The sequence below is a fragment of the Prorops nasuta genome, unplaced genomic scaffold (genome assembly GCF_024137725.1).
Source record: "Prorops nasuta isolate Cenicafe-Biocafe unplaced genomic scaffold, Cenicafe_Pnas_1.2 PNAS00031, whole genome shotgun sequence".
NCBI classification, from domain to species: domain Eukaryota; kingdom Metazoa; phylum Arthropoda; class Insecta; order Hymenoptera; family Bethylidae; genus Prorops; species Prorops nasuta.
In genome coordinates, this window is record NW_027116828.1 from 839,568 (window position 1) to 855,451 (window position 15,884).

General features: G+C 30.5%; 2 protein-coding genes across 2 annotated transcripts; both read left to right on the forward strand.

Moving 5' to 3' along the window:
* The first annotated feature begins 300 nt into the window (after positions 1 to 300).
* Positions 301 to 4,041, forward strand: LOC136782966 (uncharacterized). The gene has a single exon (XM_066742747.1). It carries the CDS (start codon positions 301 to 303, stop codon positions 4,039 to 4,041), a length of 3,741 nt encoding a protein of 1,246 aa, XP_066598844.1.
* A 3,454-nt stretch (positions 4,042 to 7,495) lies between these two features.
* Positions 7,496 to 14,355, forward strand: LOC136782967 (uncharacterized). Its single transcript, XM_066742748.1, has 5 exons — positions 7,496 to 11,197; positions 13,563 to 13,607; positions 13,685 to 13,871; positions 13,951 to 14,066; positions 14,242 to 14,355. Exons 1-5 carry the CDS (start codon positions 7,496 to 7,498, stop codon positions 14,353 to 14,355), a joined length of 4,164 nt encoding a protein of 1,387 aa, XP_066598845.1.
* Positions 14,356 to 15,884: the final 1,529 nt, after the last annotated feature.

Sequence of the window (15,884 nt, forward strand, 5' to 3'; positions counted from 1 at the left end):
CAACATAAAATTTATCGGTGTTCAGTATTTCTTAAGTTAACTCCAGAAGAAAGATTCAAAAAGGCAAAAGAGCTTTTACTTTGTATCAATTGTTTGAGAAAACATCAACCTCCATGTACGTTTTCTAGTTGTGTTATTTGTAAACGAAGACACAATACATTATTACACAGATCATCCTCATGTAATGAACCTCCAAAATCAGAAGAAAAGGGGACTAGTGAATGACTATGTTATGATCCCACTATTACAATTTTATCTACAATAGCATCAAATTTGACTTCTCAATTAATATTGAGTGCAATGGTAAGAGTGAGAGATGCTAATGGAAAATTTATAATAGCTAGAGCAATTCTTGATACAGGTGCATCAGCACATTTCGTTACAGAAAATTTTGTGAAAAGATTACATTTAACAATGCACAAATGTTCTTTCCCTATTGTAAGTATCAATTCAAAGCGTTCAGTAACTAAACATCAAGTTCAATTAACATTCCGTTCGATACACAATAATTTTCAAAAGACTTTAATATTTTTAACGATTCCAATAATCTCTGACGTAATACCAAATGAATTTTTTGATAGGAGTTTGATTAAAATTCCTGAAAATATACAATTAGCTGATCCTTCATTTCATGTTCCTCGTCCAGTAGATATCTTAATAGGTGCTGGAGCAACATTATCATTATTTTCTATTGGCCAAATTGACTTATCATCAGACGGTCATGAATTGCTATTACAAAAAACACAATTAGGTTGGGCCATTGCCGGAGAATTGCCATTGTTTCAATTTCCAAGATTGATTGAGTGTAATTTTAATAATTTGGAATCTATTTTATCTAAATTCTGGGAAATTGAGGAAATACAACCACAAGTCAAGAATTCTTCAGAAGATACTCTTTGTGAAATGCACTTTCAAAATAACTTTTCACGAGACTACAGCGGTCGTTATTCTGTACGATTGCCATTTAAAGAAGCAAATCCATCTTTTTCAAATTCACGAGATATGGCTTTGAAACGATTTCTCATTCTCGAGAGAAAATTTAAAACTAATCCAAAATTGGAGAAAGATTATACTGAAGTAATGAATGAATATATAAACTTGCAACACATGACTTTGGTAAATAACAGTAACATTGACGGTTATTACATTCCTCATCATGCAGTTTTTAAACCAACGAGTACTACGACAAAAACTCGTGTAGTATTTGATGCCTCAGCAAGTTCTGCAGGCGAATTGTCATTGAATGATAGTTTATTGGTAGGACCGACTATACAACCAAAATTATTTGAACAGTTAATAAAGGCAAGATGTCATAAAATTTTGATTACTGCAGATATTGAGAAAATGTACAGACAAATTTGGATTCATGAGTCAGATAGAAAATATCAACGAATTTTTTGGAGGATAAACAATGAAATTCAAACATATCAATTGAATACAGTTACTTTTGGTGTTGCATCTTCACCTTTTCTAGCTATTCGGGTACTTAAACAACTTGCAGATGATGATGGTTATAAATTTCCTCTTGCTGCTAACATTTTAAGATCTGATTTTTATGTGGATGATTTGATTACAGGAGCAAACAATTTATCTGTTGCTATTCAAATTCAACAGGAATTATCTCAATTATTAAAGAATGGTGGTTTTAAAATTAGACAGTGGGCATCTAATGATCCTCGTGTATTGGTACATTGTGAATCTGATTCCATAAATTCTAATTTGCTATTTGATAGAGATAACATTCTAAAAACTCTTGGCATTTATTGGAATGCTACAAGTGATTCAATTTCATATACTGTAAAACCTATTGCACACACTGAGAGAATAACAAAACGATTTATTTTATCAGAAATAGCTAAAATCTTTGATCCATTGGGTCTTCTTGGTCCAGTTATTTTATTTGCTAAAATTATTATGCAACAATGTTGGAAATGCAAAGTTTCTTGGGATGAAACAGTACCAACCAATTTACATACTTGGAGTCATTTCGCTAATCAACTAAATAGTTTAAATAACATTTCAGTAAATCGGCGATTAGTCGTAGATGACTCAGTTTCAATCCAAATACATGGTTTTTGCGACGCAAGTCAATTCGGTTATGGAGCATGCATATATATTAGATCAATTGATAATAAAGGACATATTCAATCACATTTGTTATGTGCTAAATCTAGAGTGATTCCAGTAAAAGGGATGACAATACCTCGAGCGGAGCTCAGCGGAGCATTAGTATTGGCTCGACTTGTAAATGACATTCGAACAACTCTGATTTTACAAATAGATCAAATATTTCTATGGTGCGATTCAACAATTACATTACATTGGATAAATACTTCTCCGAATTTATTAAAGATATTTGTTAGTAATCGAGTTCGAGAAATTCGTGAATTAACTACTAATTGTATTTGGCGTCATATTAATACCAAAAACAATCCAGCTGATGCATTATCTAGGGGTCAATTACCTGATGCATTTCTTCAAAATCAAATGTGGTTTAATGGACCAAGTTGGTTACAACAACCGGAATCAAAGTGGCCAAATGTGACATTACAAATTCCTTTGGAAATTTCAGAAATACGAAATAACATATGTCTGGCCACAACTATAACAAATCATACTGAATTTTTAAATAGATTTTCATCATTTAGAAGAGCAGTTCGAGTTATTTCTTATTGTTTACGAATGAAGCTAAACAGTCAATTTAAGAGAACAATAACAATTGATGAGATTCACGCAACTGAAATACAAATTCTTCGATTAGTACAAGCAGAAGCATTTCATGAAGAAATTAATGTAATATTAACTTTAAACAAGATGAAGAAAAATCGATTAACATCATTAGCTCCTTTTTTGGATAAAAGTGGCATTTTGAGAGTAGGGGGTCGCTTGATTCATTCGTCTTTGTCTCATTCTCAAAAACATCCAATTTTACTACCTAAAAATCATCATGTAACCAATATAATTATTTCCGATGCACATTTAGATAATCATCATTCAGGAATTCAATCTACTCTTCATTTTATTCGTCATAAATACTGGTTACTCGATGGCAAGAATCAAGTGAGATATGTCATTCATAAATGCATACCATGTTTTCGTTTTAGAGCTCAACCAGTTTCTTATAAAATGGGAGATTTGCCTGAATTCCGAGTGAATCAAGCTCGACCATTTAAGAATACTGGTATAGACTACTGCGGTCCTTTATTCATTAAAGAAAGGAAATTTAGAAATCGTGGACGAATTAAAGTATATATTTGCGTTTTTATTTGTATGACAACACGAGCAATACATCTTGAAGTAGTAAGTGATATGACTACTGTTGGTTTTTTAGGAGCTTTGTCTCGTTTTATTGGTCGTAGAGGTATACCAACAAATGTTTATTCTGATAATGGAACAAACTTTATAGGAGCAAATAACGAATTAAAACAATTATACGTTTTATTTAACTCTGAATCATTTCACAATGAAGTAAATCATTTCGCTTTACGGAAACATATTTCTTGGCATTTCATACCTCCACTTACTCCACATTTTGGTGGAATGTGGGAAGCTGGTGTCAAGTCCTTTAAACACCATTTTAAACGAGTTATAGGTGACAGACTTACTACTTTTGAAGAATTAAATACTCTCGTAATTGAAATTGAATCAATTCTTAATTCCAGACCATTATGTGCCATATCTTCGGATCCCAATGATCCAACAGCTTTGACACCAGCGCATTGGTTTATTGGTGAACCATTCACTGCGTTGCCAGAACACGATCTTTTATCTGTTCCAGAAAATCGACTTTCTTCATGGCAAATCATCAAAAAAGGAAGACAAGAATTTTGGCGTAGATGGTCAGAAGAATATTTGGGAGAACTTCAAAAACGATATAAATGGACAGAATCTAAAGGTGAACTACAGCTAGGAATACTGGTACTAATCAAGGATAAAAACCTTCCTCCATTACAATGGCAGCTGGGCAGAGTCATAGATTTACATCCAGGACTTGATGGCGTCGTACGAGTTGCAACAGATAAACTTCAAATTCTAAATTGAAACGCTCAACCACGCTTCTTTGTCCATTACCAGGGCAAAACGTATCATTCAGAAATCATCAAATTGATTAAACACTAACCAACAGTATAAAGTTAATTTAATTTTTAATCTGAATTATTCTGAATTCATTCTTTATAACGTGTGTTTTGATCGCCACTCTCTCAAGGGGGGAGTATGTTGAGTCTCAAATGATTTAAAATAAAACACATGATATATCATTGCCATCTATGAGAAAATTAACATTCTCAATTCTTTTTTGTTTTTTATTACTTACTACAAGTCCAGTTCTCTGAAACTTTCCGATGAGTGCACACGTTATAATAGCTAATATTAAAAAAGAGAAGAAGGTTGATTCTTATTTTCTGACTCTCATTTTGTGTATCACAATAACGTATTTTGTATATATAAGTTATATTTTGTGCGGATCAATTGATTCACGTGGGTAATTATACCAATTCTTTACAACAAATTTAAGAATTCATTAATAACCAAATCATTAAGAAACACGGATTTCTTAAACATATATCATATATATCGAGTTTGATATATAACAAGAAAAGAGATGTAATATTTGCATTCTTCTTGCTAGTGATCTAATGATCCATGCGTAATTACACTGTGAGTACTCCTTTGTATCATAAACATTTGTATGGGGTTTTTTAATCCGTTTTACGGTTTTTCCCCAATTTTTTTGAGCTCAAATATATTTAAAGTTTTATAGCTCAATCAGTATTCTTTATTTGCATTTTTAAAATTCACACCTATAATTTCATGTTGAATATTATAAAAATCAGTATACGAAATTCTAATGACAAATTTTCTCCAAAGGAAAATTTGTTCAAAATTATTCATGGTGCCTCCTGTGAGGTGTGAATTTGATGCATTGGTGTTTGTACGTGACATAGATGAGAGTCATAAGATCAATTGTTTCATAATAACAAAATAATAATGATAGTTTTCTTTTTAATACACTCGGGTGCTTATTTGCATGGATACATTACTGAGCTCTTAGTAACACTCATATGCAGCGCCTACCGCATTGCACCTTCTTCTTTTTTATCCGTGATTGAACAAAAGTTTGCTGAATCGCCCTCTTTCTTGCTGGGACCACCGAATGGAAAACATCGTGCAATGAACGTGTAATTTGTTTAATTTGATACAACTGCATTTCATCAATTTTTTTTTTAAGTAACGCGAGTGTAAGTGATTCGAGTGATATATAGGTTTTTCAACGAAACTACAGATTCGCAATAAGAACTTCAAAGGAAATCTTAATGAAGAGGACAATTGATCATACACACATTAAGGATAATTAAATTATTAATATGAGCACCGTTTTTAGATAAGTACTCCATATTTTTTGTTTTATTTTCCTTCTTTCCTTTAAATAAAACAATTCGGTGTTTGATATTCATTTCGGTAACGATAATTAATTCGTAATTTGAACGTTTTTCCTAAAATGAAATTTTTTATAACAAAATAATTAAAATAAAAAGGAGTTTGCATATTTTAATTGCCCTATAAAGATTGTTCCGACATATTTTTTTTGATGGATTACAATGAATATGTTCACTTAGTAACAGAAAATTTATTCAATGTTCATTTGGTTATAAAACCAAAGCAGTAGCTGAATTCTTTCTTTTCTTTGTTATGATAATGTTAATAATTTGTCGTTATATTTCATAATTTCATAAAACATTTTTTTTTTGCGAAATTATTTCTTAAAACATTAAATATTATTCTACACAGTTTCGTGAATAATTAACTTTTTTTAAAAAAACACAGACACAACATATAATTGTTTTCTTCGAAAGTATTTCATAATTAATTCAAACATGAATGTTATATTTAGATTTTGTTCTTTTGTGTGCTTTTTTCTGAATATCAATGAATTATTTTAAATAGATTAAGGTTAATGTTTCGAGTTTTTTGAAACGAATAATTGGCATTAATGCAATAAGGGTTATTATTTTTAGTAATTCATTGATCCAATTGATATTTTTTTTTAATTATAATGGCGAATCCAGAATTACGTGTTTTAATATCAAAGAGAACGAGTCTTAAAGCCCAAATTACATTATTAGAAAAACATGTTGACGAAGGAGTACTCGATTCAACAAATCTTAAATTACGTATTGAAAAATTGACAGTTTTGTTTGATCAATATGAACAGAATGTATTGCCTCAATTAATTACTTTGTCTCCAGAAATTGATCACTTTACACAATTTGATGAAATTCAAAACAACTTTTATGCATTGAAGACTCGAATTACAAATACGACACGAATTGATCAGCCAATAATTTGCTCAACACCAGCAGTTTCTTCTTTGAGATCTGGCACTATTCGGCAAGAAATGCCTTCAGTTTCTTTTAATCTTCCTCAATCAGGCCCTTCTAATGAATCTCAAAATAATTCTTCAAGCATTTTGCAGAATTCAGCATTGAACGCGTCGGAAACACTTAAACGAATTAAGCTTCCTGTTGCTACTTTGCCAAGCTTTGAGGGTTCATTTGATGGATGGTTAGCTTTCAAAAATACATTTTTATCTTTAATTAATGCTCGTGATGATTTATCAAATGTTGAAAAATTTCTCTATTTACGTTCATGTTTAAGAGGTGACGCGGCAAAAAAGATTGCTTTATTATGTCCTAGTGATCATAGTTACGATATAGCTTGGCAATTGCTTACTGATACATATGAAATAAAACGACTCTTGATATCTCGTCATTTATTAGGCATTTTAAATTTCCCTAATCAGAAAAATGAAACATCAGAAGGTCTGAGTTATTTAGTCGAAACTGTGCAACAACATGTAAAATCATTAGAAACATTGAATGTTAACATAGAATCTGAAATGTTGGTACAAATTCTTGAAACTAAATTACATTCACTAACAGCAGAAAAATGGGACCAAAATTCTCAATTGAATTCTTTTCCAACATTCAAACAAATTTGTGAATTTTTGAAGGCAACGTCAATTCGATTAGCTCGAAGATCTTCATCAAACTTAAATAATGGTACTTCTTCAAGAACAAATTCTCGTGATGTTGGTAAATTGAATGAGCCAACGTACAAAAGACGTAAAATATCTTCTCACGGTCAAGCCTTCTTCACTCAAAAAATAGACGTATGTCCCATTTGTAAGGATACTCAACATAAAATTTATCGGTGTTCAGTATTTCTTAAGTTAACTCCAGAAGAAAGATTCAAAAAGGCAAAAGAGCTTTTACTTTGTATCAATTGTTTGAGAAAACATCAACCTCCATGTACGTTTTCTAGTTGTGTTATTTGTAAACGAAGACACAATACATTATTACACAGATCATCCTCATGTAATGAACCTCCAAAATCAGAAGAAAAGGGGACTAGTGAATGACTATGTTATGATCCCACTATTACAATTTTATCTACAATAGCATCAAATTTGACTTCTCAATTAATATTGAGTGCAATGGTAAGAGTGAGAGATGCTAATGGAAAATTTATAATAGCTAGAGCAATTCTTGATACAGGTGCATCAGCACATTTCGTTACAGAAAATTTTGTGAAAAGATTACATTTAACAATGCACAAATGTTCTTTCCCTATTGTAAGTATCAATTCAAAGCGTTCAGTAACTAAACATCAAGTTCAATTAACATTCCGTTCGATACACAATAATTTTCAAAAGACTTTAATATTTTTAACGATTCCAATAATCTCTGACGTAATACCAAATGAATTTTTTGATAGGAGTTTGATTAAAATTCCTGAAAATATACAATTAGCTGATCCTTCATTTCATGTTCCTCGTCCAGTAGATATCTTAATAGGTGCTGGAGCAACATTATCATTATTTTCTATTGGCCAAATTGACTTATCATCAGACGGTCATGAATTGCTATTACAAAAAACACAATTAGGTTGGGCCATTGCCGGAGAATTGCCATTGTTTCAATTTCCAAGATTGATTGAGTGTAATTTTAATAATTTGGAATCTATTTTATCTAAATTCTGGGAAATTGAGGAAATACAACCACAAGTCAAGAATTCTTCAGAAGATACTCTTTGTGAAATGCACTTTCAAAATAACTTTTCACGAGACTACAGCGGTCGTTATTCTGTACGATTGCCATTTAAAGAAGCAAATCCATCTTTTTCAAATTCACGAGATATGGCTTTGAAACGATTTCTCATTCTCGAGAGAAAATTTAAAACTAATCCAAAATTGGAGAAAGATTATACTGAAGTAATGAATGAATATATAAACTTGCAACACATGACTTTGGTAAATAACAGTAACATTGACGGTTATTACATTCCTCATCATGCAGTTTTTAAACCAACGAGTACTACGACAAAAACTCGTGTAGTATTTGATGCCTCAGCAAGTTCTGCAGGCGAATTGTCATTGAATGATAGTTTATTGGTAGGACCGACTATACAACCAAAATTATTTGAACAGTTAATAAAGGCAAGATGTCATAAAATTTTGATTACTGCAGATATTGAGAAAATGTACAGACAAATTTGGATTCATGAGTCAGATAGAAAATATCAACGAATTTTTTGGAGGATAAACAATGAAATTCAAACATATCAATTGAATACAGTTACTTTTGGTGTTGCATCTTCACCTTTTCTAGCTATTCGGGTACTTAAACAACTTGCAGATGATGATGGTTATAAATTTCCTCTTGCTGCTAACATTTTAAGATCTGATTTTTATGTGGATGATTTGATTACAGGAGCAAACAATTTATCTGTTGCTATTCAAATTCAACAGGAATTATCTCAATTATTAAAGAATGGTGGTTTTAAAATTAGACAGTGGGCATCTAATGATCCTCGTGTATTGGTACATTGTGAATCTGATTCCATAAATTCTAATTTGCTATTTGATAGAGATAACATTCTAAAAACTCTTGGCATTTATTGGAATGCTACAAGTGATTCAATTTCATATACTGTAAAACCTATTGCACACACTGAGAGAATAACAAAACGATTTATTTTATCAGAAATAGCTAAAATCTTTGATCCATTGGGTCTTCTTGGTCCAGTTATTTTATTTGCTAAAATTATTATGCAACAATGTTGGAAATGCAAAGTTTCTTGGGATGAAACAGTACCAACCAATTTACATACTTGGAGTCATTTCGCTAATCAACTAAATAGTTTAAATAACATTTCAGTAAATCGGCGATTAGTCGTAGATGACTCAGTTTCAATCCAAATACATGGTTTTTGCGACGCAAGTCAATTCGGTTATGGAGCATGCATATATATTAGATCAATTGATAATAAAGGACATATTCAATCACATTTGTTATGTGCTAAATCTAGAGTGATTCCAGTAAAAGGGATGACAATACCTCGAGCGGAGCTCAGCGGAGCATTAGTATTGGCTCGACTTGTAAATGACATTCGAACAACTCTGATTTTACAAATAGATCAAATATTTCTATGGTGCGATTCAACAATTACATTACATTGGATAAATACTTCTCCGAATTTATTAAAGATATTTGTTAGTAATCGAGTTCGAGAAATTCGTGAATTAACTACTAATTGTATTTGGCGTCATATTAATACCAAAAACAATCCAGCTGATGCATTATCTAGGGGTCAATTACCTGATGCATTTCTTCAAAATCAAATGTGGTTTAATGGACCAAGTTGGTTACAACAACCGGAATCAAAGTGGCCAAATGTGACATTACAAATTCCTTTGGAAATTTCAGAAATACGAAATAACATATGTCTGGCCACAACTATAACAAATCATACTGAATTTTTAAATAGATTTTCATCATTTAGAAGAGCAGTTCGAGTTATTTCTTATTGTTTACGAATGAAGCTAAACAGTCAATTTAAGAGAACAATAACAATTGATGAGATTCACGCAACTGAAATACAAATTCTTCGATTAGTACAAGCAGAAGCATTTCATGAAGAAATTAATGTAATATTAACTTTAAACAAGATGAAGAAAAATCGATTAACATCATTAGCTCCTTTTTTGGATAAAAGTGGCATTTTGAGAGTAGGGGGTCGCTTGATTCATTCGTCTTTGTCTCATTCTCAAAAACATCCAATTTTACTACCTAAAAATCATCATGTAACCAATATAATTATTTCCGATGCACATTTAGATAATCATCATTCAGGAATTCAATCTACTCTTCATTTTATTCGTCATAAATACTGGTTACTCGATGGCAAGAATCAAGTGAGATATGTCATTCATAAATGCATACCATGTTTTCGTTTTAGAGCTCAACCAGTTTCTTATAAAATGGGAGATTTGCCTGAATTCCGAGTGAATCAAGCTCGACCATTTAAGAATACTGGTATAGACTACTGCGGTCCTTTATTCATTAAAGAAAGGAAATTTAGAAATCGTGGACGAATTAAAGTATATATTTGCGTTTTTATTTGTATGACAACACGAGCAATACATCTTGAAGTAGTAAGTGATATGACTACTGTTGGTTTTTTAGGAGCTTTGTCTCGTTTTATTGGTCGTAGAGGTATACCAACAAATGTTTATTCTGATAATGGAACAAACTTTATAGGAGCAAATAACGAATTAAAACAATTATACGTTTTATTTAACTCTGAATCATTTCACAATGAAGTAAATCATTTCGCTTTACGGAAACATATTTCTTGGCATTTCATACCTCCACTTACTCCACATTTTGGTGGAATGTGGGAAGCTGGTGTCAAGTCCTTTAAACACCATTTTAAACGAGTTATAGGTGACAGACTTACTACTTTTGAAGAATTAAATACTCTCGTAATTGAAATTGAATCAATTCTTAATTCCAGACCATTATGTGCCATATCTTCGGATCCCAATGATCCAACAGCTTTGACACCAGCGCATTGGTTTATTGGTGAACCATTCACTGCGTTGCCAGAACACGATCTTTTATCTGTTCCAGAAAATCGACTTTCTTCATGGCAAATCATCAAAAAAGGAAGACAAGAATTTTGGCGTAGATGGTCAGAAGAATATTTGGGAGAACTTCAAAAACGATATAAATGGACAGAATCTAAAGGTGAACTACAGCTAGGAATACTGGTACTAATCAAGGATAAAAACCTTCCTCCATTACAATGGCAGCTGGGCAGAGTCATAGATTTACATCCAGGACTTGATGGCGTCGTACGAGTTGCAACAGATAAACTTCAAATTCTAAATTGAAACGCTCAACCACGCTTCTTTGTCCATTACCAGGGCAAAACGTATCATTCAGAAATCATCAAATTGATTAAACACTAACCAACAGTATAAAGTTAATTTAATTTTTAATCTGAATTATTCTGAATTCATTCTTTATAACGTGTGTTTTGATCGCCACTCTCTCAAGGGGGGAGTATGTTGAGTCTCAAATGATTTAAAATAAAACACATGATATATCATTGCCATCTATGAGAAAATTAACATTCTCAATTCTTTTTTGTTTTTTATTACTTACTACAAGTCCAGTTCTCTGAAACTTTCCGATGAGTGCACACGTTATAATAGCTAATATTAAAAAAGAGAAGAAGGTTGATTCTTATTTTCTGACTCTCATTTTGTGTATCACAATAACGTATTTTGTATATATAAGTTATATTTTGTGCGGATCAATTGATTCACGTGGGTAATTATACCAATTCTTTACAACAAATTTAAGAATTCATTAATAACCAAATCATTAAGAAACACGGATTTCTTAAACATATATCATATATATCGAGTTTGATATATAACAAGAAAAGAGATGTAATATTTGCATTCTTCTTGCTAGTGATCTAATGATCCATGCGTAATTACACTGTGAGTACTCCTTTGTATCATAAACATTTGTATGGGGTTTTTTAATCCGTTTTACGGGTTTTCCCCAATTTTTTTGAGCTCAAATATATTTAAAGTTTTATAGCTCAATCAGTATTCTTTATTTGCATTTTTAAAATTCACACCTATAATTTCATGTTGAATATTATAAAAATCAGTATACGAAATTCTAATGACAAATTTTCTCCAAAGGAAAATTTGTTCAAAATTATTCAGAGGATCCTTTTAAAAATAAGCATAAAATTCATTTCTTTAGCACCAGGAGCAGGAATGTAAGACATTATAGGAGGTAATATTAATAATCGGCGTAGTTGCGTGCGTATGTGTATATGCGTGTAGGACAATTTTAATCAGCGGAGAAGTACAAATTTCTTTTGTTTTTTCAAGGGGAACTATCAACGAAAGTGAAATTAAAGCCACTTTTCCGTTGAATGAAAGCCCTAATTTATCGGTTTAAAATTAATTTATCTCAGCAATGATGCTTTTCCGGATCTTAAAGTATAGGACTTTTCGACTTATTTTATGCACAAAAATATGATTAAAATTAAAAGCATCAATGCTGATACACCCTATAGAATATCGAATGCTCAATTGAAATTCCATTTAATAATTTTTAAGAACATTCATATTAATCCAAATACACAACAATATATTGAAGCATGAGAGCCAAAATAAATTATTAAGAAATTGAAAAAAATATTTTAATAATGATGCAGAAATTTACAACAAATTTCTTATATATATCATAACATTCTTTATTAAGATTGTATAACAATGTTTGTACTATCTACATGATTTACAAAACATTTAAGAGGGTCGTCTAGTGTATTAGGTCAAATCAATCATTTTTTTTTAATTCACATTAAAAAATTTTATAGATTACGTGGATACAATGATTTATCAAAATCAGAAGGCATTCAAAAGTTTCATCCCGTAAGCCGCTGCATGTATACACAGCAAGTATACGTATACGGGGAGCACGGTAGTTTGTTAGTGTTTCTCGAAACACGTTTTTCTCAAACTGCTGCCATGATATCTCAAAAACTATTTCACTGATTATGTTCAAAATTATACAGCATATTCAATATATGTATAACTAAAAAGTAAACAAAAATAATTAACATTGCTTCAATATTTTTTTTATCAGATAAATAAACCCCTAAAAAATGTGAAAAAATTTTTTTTAATTTTCTAAAGCGTGTAACTTCTCTTGTTTTTGGAATTTTAAATTCATTATAGTTCACTATATTACCTCAAGTATCACGATTATAAAATGGCACTTAAATTTTTATTTTTAAATAAGCAGAACAGCTGGAATTAGGGCAGCAGAGGAGCAACGTTTTTTAAACACGCATTCATGTTAAGTGTCGTATGTTATATATTTAGTGCAAAATATTGAGATGAAATTTTTTAAAAACCTTGGGTTAAATGTTAATAAAATTAATATACAAATTGTAGATTTTTTTATTTCAATGGTTTACCAGAAAAAAATTCTTATAAAAGCAATAAAAATAAACTATTCACACTAGACGACCCCCTTAAGTCACTTCTCATACTTTATATTTTGAAAATAACTTATTATGTACATATACAATTTTTTAATAATCATGCCTAATTTCTATATAAAACCGAGTTCGCTCTAGAACAATATATCTAAAATTGTAGTTGAATAATATCAATTCTTTTTCAGATGGAATCAGAAAACGCTGGAAAACAACAATCATCTACCAGTACCGTAAGTTTTATAATTTATGTTAAAGATTTTATTTTGGGAATAAATTTTTTTAAATGTATTAACTGTCTTCAATTTAGAAAATGGCTATTGATCCGAAATACGAAAAGATGATGAATAAAATGGGATGGACTAAAGGTCAAGGGATTGGTAAACGTGGGGATGGAATTAGAGAACCCATTTCCGTGGAATCTAAACCTGACAGATCAGGTTTTGGAAGAGATACCGAAGATTATGGTACAAGATGGAGGAAAGACAAATACGTAGGTAAATATAAATTACAAAGAGCATTAATACATTATAATAATAAATAAATAAATTATTTTGAGTAAAATTTTTTTTTAAGGAAAGCAGCCCACTCCGCAATTGTTTGAGTTTTGTCAGGCTCGGAAGATGGAGCAACCGAAATTTATATTGACATTGGATGAAGGTCCAAGGAATGACAAACAATATAGATATAAAGTAAGTATTTATTAGTAACAAATACCGACTGATTGCTTAGAAATCTTAAATGACAAGAAAAAGATTAGAATGAAATGCTATATTGTAAAAATTGTAATATTAGAGATGAAACTCTTGAAATAAATATTGAAATATTCATTAGTAATTTTGAAAATGAAAATAATAATTTTTACAGGCGAGCAGTAAATATCAGGAGGCTGAGGGTGCCGGTCCGTCACGTTCGAAAAAGGACGCAAAGGCAGAAGCTTCCAAAATGCTACTAAAGGAATTTTATAATAATTTAAAATAGAATTTAAATAAATAAAAAATAAGATTATAGGTTCCAGAAATTTATTAGAAAACAGATTCACACCCCAAATAAAGAAATAAGCCTACGGAAAATACAGATTACGTTAAATCGTATAATACTATAAATGTACATGATGGTTGGTTAGAATCATTGGTATGTTTGTTTTTTTTTTAATTTTGAAAGGAAATCCATAGGACAGTTAATAAGTAAATTTCATAATCTCAAAGAAATATATCTTTGCAGGTCATGTAAATGTTTTTTTTTAAATATTGCCTAAATTTTTTAAATCACATCTTTGCATTGTATTTATTTTATTTTCTTTAATATTTTTTATTATATACAGATTTACTACATTTCTATTTCTATAACGCCTTAATTATTTAAAGAAGTATCAAATTACTAATGTACCCGAATGCTATTATTGATATATATAGCTATATTCTTACAAGTAATAAGATTACGGCCAGTATTCGTTTCCCTCACCCTTTATCTGGCAACCCCGCAAACTTATGCTCTCTCCAGGTACTTCATATCTCCGTATAATTAATAATATAAACATTTTTCATAATTTAGCTGCAGGAAAGAAAATCTTGTTAGACTTGAACCAGCATCCTACGTTTCAGGAAACTAACATCATACTCACCATTCTACCGTAATTTCATGCAAAGTTTATATCTTTTGTTGATGAATACTTCAAGCAAAGATTATGCAGACCATTTTTGTAGAAAAGAGAAGCGTAATCCTTATTTTTATTTAATTACAAAATTGTTATCATTTTGACAATGAAATAAAGACAACAACATGTAATTTAAAGTCACTTTGGTTTTTTTTTTAATTTAAATAATATACAAATTGAATATTTAAAAAATTCAATACTTGATACATGCAACGTTATTACATACTTCCTTCGTTATTAATCAATATTACGGATCAAATTACTTTACTGCATAATGAAACCTAGACTGCGGTTTAGTGTACCGTGATCTCTCATTCTGCATTCATCAATGCCTGAATAATTTTAACAGTGATATAATATGGATAAATATATACAATAAGAAGAAGAGTTTGTAAGTAATACTTTTTTTATTGAATCGAAATTTATTGCAATTTTTTCTTAAAATTTTTTCTTACTGCATCAATTAAAAAAAAATTTTTTTAACAATTTATGTTAAATTTTGTATATATTGCTCAGCGGCTGCAATAACGGCAAAACTAAAAAATACACAAATTTGAGAAAACCCGCTCTAACGATTTTACCTGATAGAAGCTATCATTATAATGTCTTAATATTACAAAATGTTAAATATTACGTTGCGCTGTTATTGTAAGAAATGATCAATATAATGGTACGACATATTAGATATAATTGTTAGACATGGTTTACTCTAATTTGTATTTTTCTGAATTGTGCCGTTATTGCAGTCGTTGAGCGATATATATATTATTTGCATAAAATTAATAAAAATTCGATTATTAATTAGAATGTGAATTATTTTAGGACATAGCTGCAGACCTTAAAAATGATTGGG